A 12,036-nucleotide genomic window follows, 5' to 3' on the forward strand; every position below is an offset into this window, starting at 1 on the left:
TGTGGGTTGGGATTCAATTTCCTCAGAAATGTCCCCTAGCCTTATTTTGTGGACGTTGTGTCTGTAGTCACTACTGTTCATAGACAACAAAAAATGTGACAGATGAGTGTTACTGAGGGTTTTAAAGAAAAAAGTGTGTTTGGACAGTGAATATATTCTTGGTTTGCTTTTGTGTAAAAAAGGCAGTTGCTGGGGGTGTTGCTGAAAAATAAGTCAAACAACGGGAGAGCAAAGAGAAGTTATGAGTTCAAGGAGCACTAGTAAATGGCATTTCAACCCGTAGTTTCAACGCCCAAAATGTGATATATTTTAAGACTGGAATGACGTAAGAAACACAGGAGAGTGACAAGTTTCATCAGGATGAACAATGAATAAATTAATAATTTTAATAAATGAGTAATAAATGTATGTTCTCTTTTTTTTATGCTACAACAGGGTAACAAGGGTGCCTCTGGTGATGTTGGACGAATTGGAATTCCAGGACTTCCCGTAAGCAACATTTCAAAATAATAATTTGAATGAAACAAACAAACAAACAAACAAACAAACAAACAAATAAACAAGTATTTCTATCATTATACTAATTGGTTTATTTCACGTTTATCACACAAATAAAAGCTTCACAGCCTTAAGAAGGCTGAATTGAGTTTCGTTTTTACATCATTAAGAAAAGTTACAAATTATCTAAGCCTGTATACTAAAAGAATGTCACAAAAGGTGGAAGTGCACTCTCTAATTTGCTTTCTTTTGGGCCACATGTTTGGCTTCATTCCAGTTGTAACCTTTCTTGGGTTTTTCAATAGTATGGCTCCTTGTCAATTCTCAGGCCGTCAAAAGTTAATGGCCTAACGTTTCAGAGTCTTTCTCTTTCTCAGTTTAGTCTTTGAGAAAGCCTCTGCTGAAACAACAGGCCATTAACTATTTTTTTTACAAGTAATTTTGGCGGGTAAGCGTTGTATTTGTATTGGGTCTTTTCTTTGTATGGGCACTCCCTAACACAAGCTGTGCTTACTTGGTTGTTGCCCCCTATTCCCTGCACTTTGTGTATCACTTTGTTAACAGTGTATTTATATTGATTTAGGAATTGGAAATAAATGCTGTACTGAGCTGAACTGAAGCAGTTTGCAACAGCTTTTCTCATGAATTCTTTTTGGCCCTTGTTTTTTCCAGATAAATTGAATTTGTTGTATTTTTTTGTTGTTGTTGTTGACAGGGAGCCCCAGGTGACCGTGGTGGTGTAGGACAGATGGGTATCTCCGGAGCACCTGTAAGTTACCTTGATCAAAAATGTACACTCTTTAAATTACCAAGATCAAAAACTTATACTAATTCCAGGTCCAATGACCTTATACACCTGACTAGTCACAATAATTTCTTGTGTGTCCTTTAATTTTTCACGTGTTTTGAATCTTAGTGACTGAAAAATTCGAGTATTCTGAAATTAAAACGCTTAAAATTTTCATTGACTTGTCATTTTGTAGGGGATTTTTCACAAAATGTTATAATGTCCTTCTACTTTTTGTTTAGGGTTCACAAGGATCCACTGGCAAACGCGGTATTTCAGGCAAGGCAGGATCAAGAGTAAGTGTCTTCTATGTCTTAACTTTGGTTTTCATTCTGCTTTTTGCCTTTTTTTGTTTGAGAAAAAAGAAAAAAAACCAAAGTAGAATGTTGTACTATTGATTTCAGTGAAGATTTCACAGCTTATTTTTTCCAAGATTTCTCAGGTGTTCTTTTGTTTTACAGGAAAAATAATAAAAGTTGTGGAGTCTTAGTTATTGGTAAATACAAGTATTCTGTTAAGGAAAACATATAAAATATTTATGAACTGTAAGTTCTTTAGGAGAATGTTCACAAAATATAGTTATGAAGTCTTGTTGTTTCAATGTAACATTCTCAAGTACAATTGTAGTGTTAACGATCTTAAACGCCCCACTTGGTCTTCAGAGCTTAAGATTTATGAATTACAGGGTGAAAGATGAAAACATACAGTGGACAAAATGAGATACTAAAACAGCGCTGTATTTGCCTTCTCACTAAGTGTATCTTAACATATGCATAAACTAACAAACCTGTAAAAATTTAACTCAATTGGTCTACCAAGTTGCAAGAGAATAATAATGGAAGAAAAAACACCTTTGTCCCACAAGTTGTGTGCTTTCAGATGCCTTGAACTTGAGACCTCAGCTGAGGTCTAGAATTCAATTCAAATATTTTAGTGAGAAATGACTTCTCTCTCAAAAACTACGTTACTTCAGAGGGAGCCACTCTTCACAATGTATGGAGAGCTGTTGATGGTATATAACATATTGGTGTATACTATCAACAGCTCCCCATTGCTCATTACCAAGTAAGTTTTGATGGTTGCAATTATTTTGAGTAACTACCAATAGTGTCCAGTGCCTTTAAATGGTTCCTTTTTATTGGTTTCAGGGCAACACCGGACCCCCAGGCCCAGCTGGATCAACAGGACTTAGTGGAGAACCTGTAAGTTTTACTCAAACTTTATTTAGTCAAGCCAGTGTAGGTCAAAAAAGTTGGAACGATTTACCTGATCATATTTAACCTTGAGCATCTTAAAGATGGTTACAGGCGCATTATAAATGCTTATTATTTTTAATATTATGATTACTATTTCGTAGGATTTAAAACTTTGCATGGTGGAAATATGATAAAGTAAATGCTTACAGCAACACCATGAAATTATAATCTCTGAAGTGAGACCGGGTGGATTCCTGTTACATTGGCTGAATGAACAGTATGACAGAAAATTCGGCTTGAATTTAGAAAAACTTGTTCGTGAACTGTGAAGTAATTCCAGTGTAAGACACGCCCACTTTATACAAACTGGCTCCACTGAATTACCAGAAGCCCATAGGAGTTGCAATGAGCTAGTTATTCTTTGATGATTTATTCAACTAAAGTTTGATATTTTTGAACTTTTTACATACATTAGAATGAACAAAGACCAGACGCGTGTTGTGAATACTGGTGTCTTAGTTTGAACCAATTAGTAATGAGCACCAGATTTGGCAAATTGAAATCCGAACCCTCCTATCACCCAGACAGCATTAGAAAAGTATATTGTGCTATTGTTATGTGATGCATCTGCTTTTACATAGTCATTTGAAATTCATGCTGTTTTTTTTTTTTTTTTTTTTCCTCTTTTTTTTTCCTCGCAGGGAGACATCGGCCGATCTGGACGTACTGGACCACCAGGACCCAAGGGCAACCCTGTAAGTTTACACTTCAGACACATCAAAATGCTGTAGCTATTCACAGGGCTAGGATCTGTACCCATTATATTAGACTACATGAGTGTGCTTTCAACAGGAAATTTTCTTGCATCAGAGTTAAAGGTTTATCTTATTTTTTACTGCCTGTATGTTGTGTTCTATTATCGGTGGCAAATTAAATAATGGTAAAAAACAACAATGAAAAACAGTTTGTTAATTTGTTTTGCATCATAAACCTTATCGCAAATACTCGCTATATGCCCTGTAGGCTTCGAATGAGGTGCATGCTGGTCTAGCTAGCTATCAAGTTCGATCGCTAGCTAGACCAGCCTGCACCTCATTCAACAGTTCGAGCGTGATGGGTATTTGCGAAAAAGGTCTATGTGAATTCGCTTAACATTTGCCATTGTGAGGTAAAAACTACGGCATGTTGGGTCAACAGGTGAACATCTTGTTATAGGTGGAAGTGAATCTTGGCCCTGATTTAAGAAATGATGGGTTTGTGAGTAGGTCATTGTTTCATTGATTTAATTGGGACTTTCTTCAAAAATTAATTTTATTTTGTATGAATTTTGTTTTCAAGGGAGAGAGAGGAAGTGCTGGACAGCGTGGAGCCCAGGGTATCCAGGGAGGACAGGTGAGTTACCTGAAGTCTTAACGCACGAAATTATAAAAACATTGGGATGGGAGACACTCCAGGACCGAAGGGCCAAACTCAGACTGACAACACGATTCTACTCCAACAAAACCTTTAAAGTTCCACTAATATTCATTCAGCCAGGTTTCAACATGTCAATCTGGATCCTTTTCTTACAAAGTCATCACTTCATAGATTATTATCATCATTCCCACAAAGACTATACTTAAATGGAATCAATTTCATCATTACATCATTACATCACTCGGCACCCTGCAACAAGATATTCAAGACGGCATAGACACCCTAAAACTGGAAACGTTTATTTCAATTGCCCACCAAATATTAAACTGCTGCGCACCCTGACCCTGGGTCGACAACCCGATGGGTGATGCTTTGGTGTCGGATGTGAAGTGGTTAAATCTTTGCATGGTAGACAGACAGTTAGTCAGTAGGGTAACTTTAAGAAGGTTTCTGCAATGAAAGAGCTTGACTCTTGAAATGTTTTTTTTTTTTTCAGGGATCACAAGGAGTTGTCGGAGCCCGTGGAGAGAAGGGACCCAGAGGTTCCGTCGGTGAGGCTGGAGTCCAGGGTAGCTCTGGAGCAACTGGACGCCCCGGACAAGCAGTAAGTTGCCCCAATCAATCTCAGCTTAACAAACTGTTCACTGGTAACACTATAACTTTCAATGCACATCATCAATGTCAAACAGGTTAAGTCTCTTGTTGAAATGCGCCGGTTTAAATATTGGTTTCTTGTCTTTTCTCAGGGAGCAACTGGAGCCCAAGGAGCACGTGGAGAGGTTGGCTCACAAGGAGCTGTCGTAAGTTATTTCTTTTGAATTACTTGATTATTTTGCTCTCAATATACAGCCTTAAAACAGTTGCAGTTTGACACCAGATGACACCAGTGATATTTCATTATAATCGTGTTTCATTATTAATTTTTTTTATTTATTTGAATCTCATTGCGTACTGCTTAGGATTTTTCCCCCATTTTTTGTTAAAGTTAAAATTCCCATTTTACCTTACTTTGTTAGAGAATACATATGAAAGGCATGATTTAAACATTGAGTGGCCAAGGCAATGTCAGTTACCTGCTGGAGTTTTTACAACATAGACTAGTCCGCTGTCTGAGGGGAATTCCCCATTGACTTTTATGTACACAAACAAGCCTTAGTCTGTCCTGTAGTAATAATGTTGTCTGACACAATGACACAAATGGCCCCAATATTCATGGCCCCGCGTCTAAAATGGTGGAACACAACCCCAAGCCCGTCTGAAAGATTGTTTGATTGCTCTCAGTTAGTTTACCCCTCGGTATATGACTAGTATATTGGGATAAGCGTTGGTAGTTGTCAATTAGCATGAGTTTATTTCAACAATCCGCTCTTGCCCGTTTTGGGCGTTAAGGTGAAGGAAACAGATAAAGAAACAGAAATCAACGCAGCATTTTTAAAAGTGTTTTTTTTTCTCTGATGAATTCAGGGACCTGGAGGAAACAACGGCATGCCTGGACCCCCTGGACCATCTGGAGTTCCTGTAAGTACAAATGCATTGGTGCTATTTTTACCGATCTTGTTTTCTTGACAGTCACTTTAGTATTATTTACTTCTACATTTTGACAAAATCTTTTCTTCTCTACTTGGATAAATTGGCTTTTATTTCCTCAAATTCTTCAATATGTCTGTCAATTTAAATTGAACTTGGAGCATTTTGAGTGTAAAAAAGATGTCTTTATAAAGGATGTCTTATAAATAGGGTTGCATTCGTATTGCACTAATCCAGTTATAAAGTGTTTAAGTATTATGAGATTGGGGCAAATACATATTGTCTGATGTTTTATTTCTCTTTTTTTCTGACATATAACGTTAACTGATATAGACTGTGAGAGAATTATATGTGTGTTAACCATTTAAAGAAATTTGATTTGTCTTTCTTTGTAGGGTGCAAGAGGAGAGGTTGGACCTGCTGGCTCCAGTGGCAGAACCGGACCAACTGTAAGTTTGTTAACAAATATTAAAACAATAAAATGAACATCTGTTCTTTTTTTGCCTCCGGTTGATTTGTAACTGTGGTGAAAAGTACTTGACCCAAGCTTTGGTGTGTCTAATGGCGACACCGTTTGGAGTTTGTTTTTTAAACTTTGTTTTTGCTGTATGTAGTCCTCTTTTGTACATCAGCATTATCAAGCACCGAAAATATGCTTCTCTGCCATTTAAAAACCACTCGCCAAAACCAGAGAAGTATGTTTGCATAAGGTTGCCAACGTTCGCTAACAATGGCGGCGCACAACTCGCTCCACTGTTTGCGAAAAAAGGCGCAAATGGCAAATTGTTTGCGCGAGTGGAACGCACCCCAGTTGTGGACATTCTTTATCAATGCTTCTCTTGTTATCCATCATTACAGGGATCACGTGGAACACAAGGAGTGAAGGGTTCCACTGGTATCCGTGGTGTCCCAGGACCTCAAGGACAAACAGGATCTTCAGGAGACGACGGTAGAGATGGTGCCACCGTGAGTAGCCATGTTTTTTTTCCCCCTTGAAATACAAGTCAGTCAAAACTAAACTGGGGCTTGATGGAATGTATTCTTACTTCTACATAGATAAGTGATATTTGAAGCTTTGAATGGTGTAAGTCAAAAGAAATAAACTATAAATAAGAGTAAACTTGCGGGTGCAACATGTAATATATTTCTTTTGAAGGAGTGTTGGTTTTGAAAAGTGCCGGTTTGAGTTTGACATTTCGAGCGGTATACTCTGCTCACTTCAGGAGAAATGCGTCATTCTAAATGTAGTCAATACTACTGTGTTTGATTTGCGTTTGATCAGTGTCAATGAATTTTGGAATGGAATAAAAACACAATAGCTGGTACTTTTAGACAACTTTTCTTTGAACAGAATCTCTGGGAGGACAGAATTGCCGTAAAACCAGTACTGTTGACTACATTTGTGTCTTTCTTTTTGCATTTTTAGGGACCTGCTGGTGCTGCTGGTGCCCCAGGACCCTCTGGAATCATCGGAGCTCTTGTAAGTACTCTTTTTCTCTATTCTTAATTTAGTTGAATATATACGGCGTGACGTGGACGAGCAGATAAGAGCACCATCCTCTGGTGTTTCTGATCAGTCGATATCTGGGCCAAATTTCATGGAACTGCAAGTAGAAAATGTTGCTTTACACATTTCTTTTATGCTTCAATAAGCAGGATTCCACTTAAAGATGCTACATGTAAAATGGTACTTAAGCTAATAACCTTCCTGATAAGCATATTTTTGTTATGCTTAGCTAGTTTTGTCTCTATAAGCAGCGCTATGACATTGGGCCTTGGTCAACTATTGGATGGGATAACTTCTGTATGTTCTTTAGTTTGCCAATATTCTAAATGCCAGCTAAGTATATAACTGCAGATTTATTTGGTGGGTCTCTTCTAAAAGAAAAAATTGACATTTTAAGAACTTGATGTCCCAAGGAACAAGACAAAGCTTTCTTAAGAATGAGTTGAAGACCGAAAGAGTTGGGGATAAAGTTTTGTCAATAAGGTTGTGAACTCTCAGGATGTGTAGCTTTTGTAACACGTGTATTTTTGTTTCATTTCAATTTCAGGGTGGCATGGGATCTATGGGAGCCCCTGGACCCGCTGGTGCTGCTGGACGTCCCGTAAGTTTTCTTCCACCACTTGGTCCAGGATTTCTGATTCTGAAAGTGTTATGCTAACAATTATTTTGAGTAATTACCAATAGTGTACAGTGCCTTTGAATTGATTAGTATTAAAACACAACCACCTCTTCTAATTACCCATGATTTTATACTTGACTTTAACAGGGTGCTGATGGATCTGATGGTAAGCGTGGATCAGCCGGTCAACAGGGACCTGGTGGACGCATGGGAGTACAAGGTATCAAGGGACCCACAGGACCAAGGGGGTCAAGTGTAAGTACAACCACAGAAATCCTTTGCTCTATCTGAGACGAGAATTCTCAAAACCACTCATAGGTACAAAAACCAGATCAGGTGCACTAGCAAGGCCCACCAACTATTCTACGCTAACAAAGAGCAAGTTCGAGTGGGCACATTTTGTGGTTGACGCACTCACTCGAATGACTCATTTGGAGGTGTATAGAAATACATGCGCAGTGACGCACTCACTCGAATGACTCATTTGGAGGTGTAAAGCAATACATGCGCAGTGACGCACTCACTCGAATGACTCATTTGGAGGTGTATAGAAATACATGTGCAGTGACGCACTCACTCGAATGACTCATTTGGAGGTGTATAGAAATACATGCACAGTGACGCACTCACTCGAATGACTCATTTGGAGGTGTATAGAAATACATGCGCAGTGACGCACTCACTCGAATGACTCATTTGGAGGTGTAAAGCAATACATGCGCAGTGACGCACTCACTCGAATGACTCATTTGGAGGTGTATAGAAATACATGCGCAGTGACGCACTCACTCGAATGACTCATTTGGAGGTGTATAGAAATACATGCACAGTGACGCACTCACTCGAATGACTCATTTGGAGGTGTATAGAAATACATGCGCAGTGACGCACTCACTCGAATGACTCATTTGGAGGTGTATAGAAATACATGCGCAGTGACGCACTCACTCGAATGACTCATTTGGAGGTGTATAGAAATACATGCACAGTGACGCACTCACTCGAATGACTCATTTGGAGGTGTATAGAAATACATGCGCAGTGACGCACTCACTCGAATGACTCATTTGGAGGTGTATAGAAATACATGCACAGTGACGCACTCACTGGAATGACTCATTTGGAGGTGTATAGAAATACATGCGCAGTGACGCACTCACTCGAATGACTCATTTGGAGGTGTATAGAAATACATGCGAAGTGACGCACTCACTCGAGCGACTCATTTGGAGGTGTATAGAAATACATGCGCAGTGACGCACTCACTCGAATGACTCATTTGGAGGTGTATAGAAATACATGCACAGTGACGCACTCACTCGAATGACTCATTTGGAGGTGTATAGAAATACATGCGCAGTGACGCACTCACTCGAATGACTCATTTGGAGGTGTATAGAAATACATGCGCAGTGACGCACTCACACGAAATGGTTAAAGACTAGAGCACATTACCACCAGACGTCATATCCATCACATATATTAAGACCTTTAAAGTAGCAGTCAAACCTACCTTAAAAGCAACTCAAAACAATACCACACGAACCCACTCTAATTGTTTGGCTCTAATTCAATTCAATGCACATTTATTTTTCATGTTGACAATGACAAATTAAAAATGCAATTGAAACAATTAACAATTAGTACAATCATGAAATTATTGATGCCTCATGGTTCAACAATAAAATGTAGAGACATTTAAAGATAATAAGAGTGTGAGAATATAGATCCGGATCCAGATCCTGTGGAACTCAAGTTGAAGCTTAACATTGTATGACATTTGAATCTAACAGGGGCGTGATGGAGACACTGGACCACAGGGAGCTCAGGGACCTAGTGGACCCACTGGTGATAAGGGAAATGCTGGTGCCCCAGGAGCCATGGGAGCTAGAGGAATGAATGTAAGATTTTCTTTTTTAAACCTAAGCCATGTGTGAATCAAGTGACTCTGGCTATGGCTATGAACGTGTAACCACAACATTGAAAAGTGCGGCTTTCCAGTAATCCGGCCATAGCCACTGGCTGAAGTAATTAATTCGCACACAGTCTTACTCAGTTTGATTCACTATTTAAGAGTTCCATTATGCTTTTACATTTTGTATACTTGATTTGATCAATTCTTGTTAGCTTCTCAAGTAGATTTTAAGTGTTGCCCTTGATCCACTATGCACAAGTAGTAGTCCCGTTCGATTTCCTACCCTCTGCCTAGGTAGTAGTACATTAGTTTTTTTTTTTTGAACTTACGAATTGCCCAAATTCCCAAAGAATATAACCTGCGGCAGTATAGTAAATAACAAGACAATTGCTCTAAAGAACGTTATCTACCCAACAAGAAGATTATTCACCACCAAACAATCCAAACAATGTTGATACCTTTTCATGCATTGCCTCAAATCCAACATATGTTACCATGTTGTCAACATGTTTATTACTAAGTAGGATTTGAAACTTTGCATGGTGGAAGTAAGATATAGAAAAGTTTGCGGTAACACCATGTAATGACAATCTCTCAATGAGTTGGGGTGGTTCTGAAAAGAACCGTTGGATTAACTCGACGTTTTCGATCAGTATGCTCTGATCGTCTTCTGGATCGTCTTCTCCAGAAGACGATCAGAGCATACTGATCGAAACGTCGAGTTAATCCAACGGTTCTTTTCAGAACCACCCCAACTCATTTAGAGATTGTTATTACATGGTGTTACCGCAAACTTTTCTATATATATATATATATACCCTATTCATTATATATATATATATATATATATATTTATTACTAATGTGAACCTTTTTGTCATAACCCTAGAAACTAACCTTTGGTGGGAACTGACCCATAACCTTTGACTTCTGATGAGACTTGACCCATAACCTGCATACTTGAGCAGATGTATGTTTGAAAGTAGTCGTTTATAATTCAAATGTTTGAATTTGTTGAAAATATTTCACATCTTTATTCAAAAGGGACCCGGAGGACCCGCTGGTGCCAATGGAGAGCGTGGACCTCGTGGACCCGCTGGCCCCGCTGGTGTACGTGGCAGTGCTGGACCTGATGGTGCTATGGGATCTGCTGTAAGTTTCAGAAATGTTCATTTATATGCCAGTAGCAGGACAGAGTAGAGTAGCTGTTTAGCTGATAGTTTTAAATGATTCAAAATTACTATTGTAAATAAATATAGATTTTTAATATACATGTATGGCCAGGTATTCTGTTTGTTTTTGTATTCTGTGTTTTTATGCCAAATAAATAATGATAATAAAATAGTGCTATTCTCAATTATGGCACAAGTCTGAAATTTCTTGAATAGCAGATTTGCGTCAAAAAATCTGCACTTTGACCATTCACCTACCTCGTATAGACTTTATTCACATGACGTCATTTGAGTTTGGCGCTCTCGCCAAGAGTTCAAAAGGAAGATGTTCAATGTCCAGCCATGTGCACTGCGTGTGCAAATCTGCGAGTTTCCATGGTTTCATCATCACTTAACCTCTAAGATGGCGGCTGGATGACGTCAATGCAAAAGGTCCATATGAAATTTTGTATACAAGATAAACAAATTGGTATCTCTTCGGGCGGTGTATGTGCTTCAGTACTGATCAGAACTATAGTTGTTTTTAATTCATTCCTTTTTCTTTCCATGGTTTCATCATCACTTAACCTCTAAGATGGGGGCTGGATGATGTCAATGCATAAGGTCCATATGAATTTTTGTATACAAGATTAACAAAATGTTATCTCTTTGGGCCGTGTATGTGCTTCAGAATTGATCAGAACTATAGTTTTTTGAATTCATTCTTTTCTTCCCCTCAGGGACCTGCTGGACCAACTGGAGCTAAGGGAGAAACTGGAGCCAATGGAATCACTGTAAATATATTTTTATAAAAACTCCCTTGTTCTCTATTATCACCTTGTACTTGAAATCATAATCTTCCTCATGAATGATTTCCACCATAACTTCTTTAAAAAATTATATGCGGAGCATTTTTTTCTCATCAACAATACATATTCAACCTCCTTGAAACCACAAAAAACGGCCAAATTGAACCAGTTTATGAGGAAATATGTTTTCATAAGAATTAAGTTGTTATCAAGTAATATAAACCACTGGGGAAACTGACTGGGTAAATTTGAAATGATTTGGGTTGAACAAAGACAAGGTTACTGGAGCAGGAATTGAACCAACTACCCTCTAGATTAATGTGCATATAGTTTTTAGAAAGTTTTCTGTTTTAAACTATTTGGTGAAAGAGAGACAATCAGTGAAATAAAACAATAATGATTATTTTCCTTTTTTCTCAACAGGGACACAAGGGATGGAGCGGTAGCCCAGGAACCCCAGGACCAGCAGGACCACCCGTAAGTATTAACTGTAATAATTTTTATTGGTAAAATTTCCTGAAAATGTCCAGGTGGGATTCATTTTCATAATTTCTGGAATAGTGTTGTGAGTACACGACAGGATATTGTTGTCAGAATAAAGCCATGACTTAA

General features: G+C 38.4%; 1 protein-coding gene across 1 annotated transcript in view; it reads left to right on the forward strand.

The window, feature by feature from the left end:
* Nucleotides 1-12,036, forward strand: part of LOC117288440 — a 64,200-nt gene that overhangs the window by 44,862 nt on the left and 7,302 nt on the right. The window contains exons 44-61 of the mRNA XM_033769302.1: nt 436-489; nt 1,214-1,267; nt 1,528-1,581; nt 2,434-2,487; nt 3,183-3,236; nt 3,820-3,873; nt 4,394-4,501; nt 4,644-4,697; nt 5,362-5,415; nt 5,820-5,873; nt 6,283-6,390; nt 6,851-6,904; nt 7,479-7,532; nt 7,698-7,805; nt 9,344-9,451; nt 10,509-10,616; nt 11,356-11,409; nt 11,848-11,901. Of these exons, the coding sequence (XP_033625193.1) occupies nt 436-489; nt 1,214-1,267; nt 1,528-1,581; nt 2,434-2,487; nt 3,183-3,236; nt 3,820-3,873; nt 4,394-4,501; nt 4,644-4,697; nt 5,362-5,415; nt 5,820-5,873; nt 6,283-6,390; nt 6,851-6,904; nt 7,479-7,532; nt 7,698-7,805; nt 9,344-9,451; nt 10,509-10,616; nt 11,356-11,409; nt 11,848-11,901 (1,242 nt within the window). The remainder of the gene's footprint in view (nt 1-435; nt 490-1,213; nt 1,268-1,527; nt 1,582-2,433; nt 2,488-3,182; nt 3,237-3,819; nt 3,874-4,393; nt 4,502-4,643; nt 4,698-5,361; nt 5,416-5,819; nt 5,874-6,282; nt 6,391-6,850; nt 6,905-7,478; nt 7,533-7,697; nt 7,806-9,343; nt 9,452-10,508; nt 10,617-11,355; nt 11,410-11,847; nt 11,902-12,036) is intronic.

The sequence above is a fragment of the Asterias rubens genome, chromosome 3, assembly GCF_902459465.1.
Source record: "Asterias rubens chromosome 3, eAstRub1.3, whole genome shotgun sequence".
NCBI lineage: Eukaryota > Metazoa > Echinodermata > Asteroidea > Forcipulatida > Asteriidae > Asterias > Asterias rubens.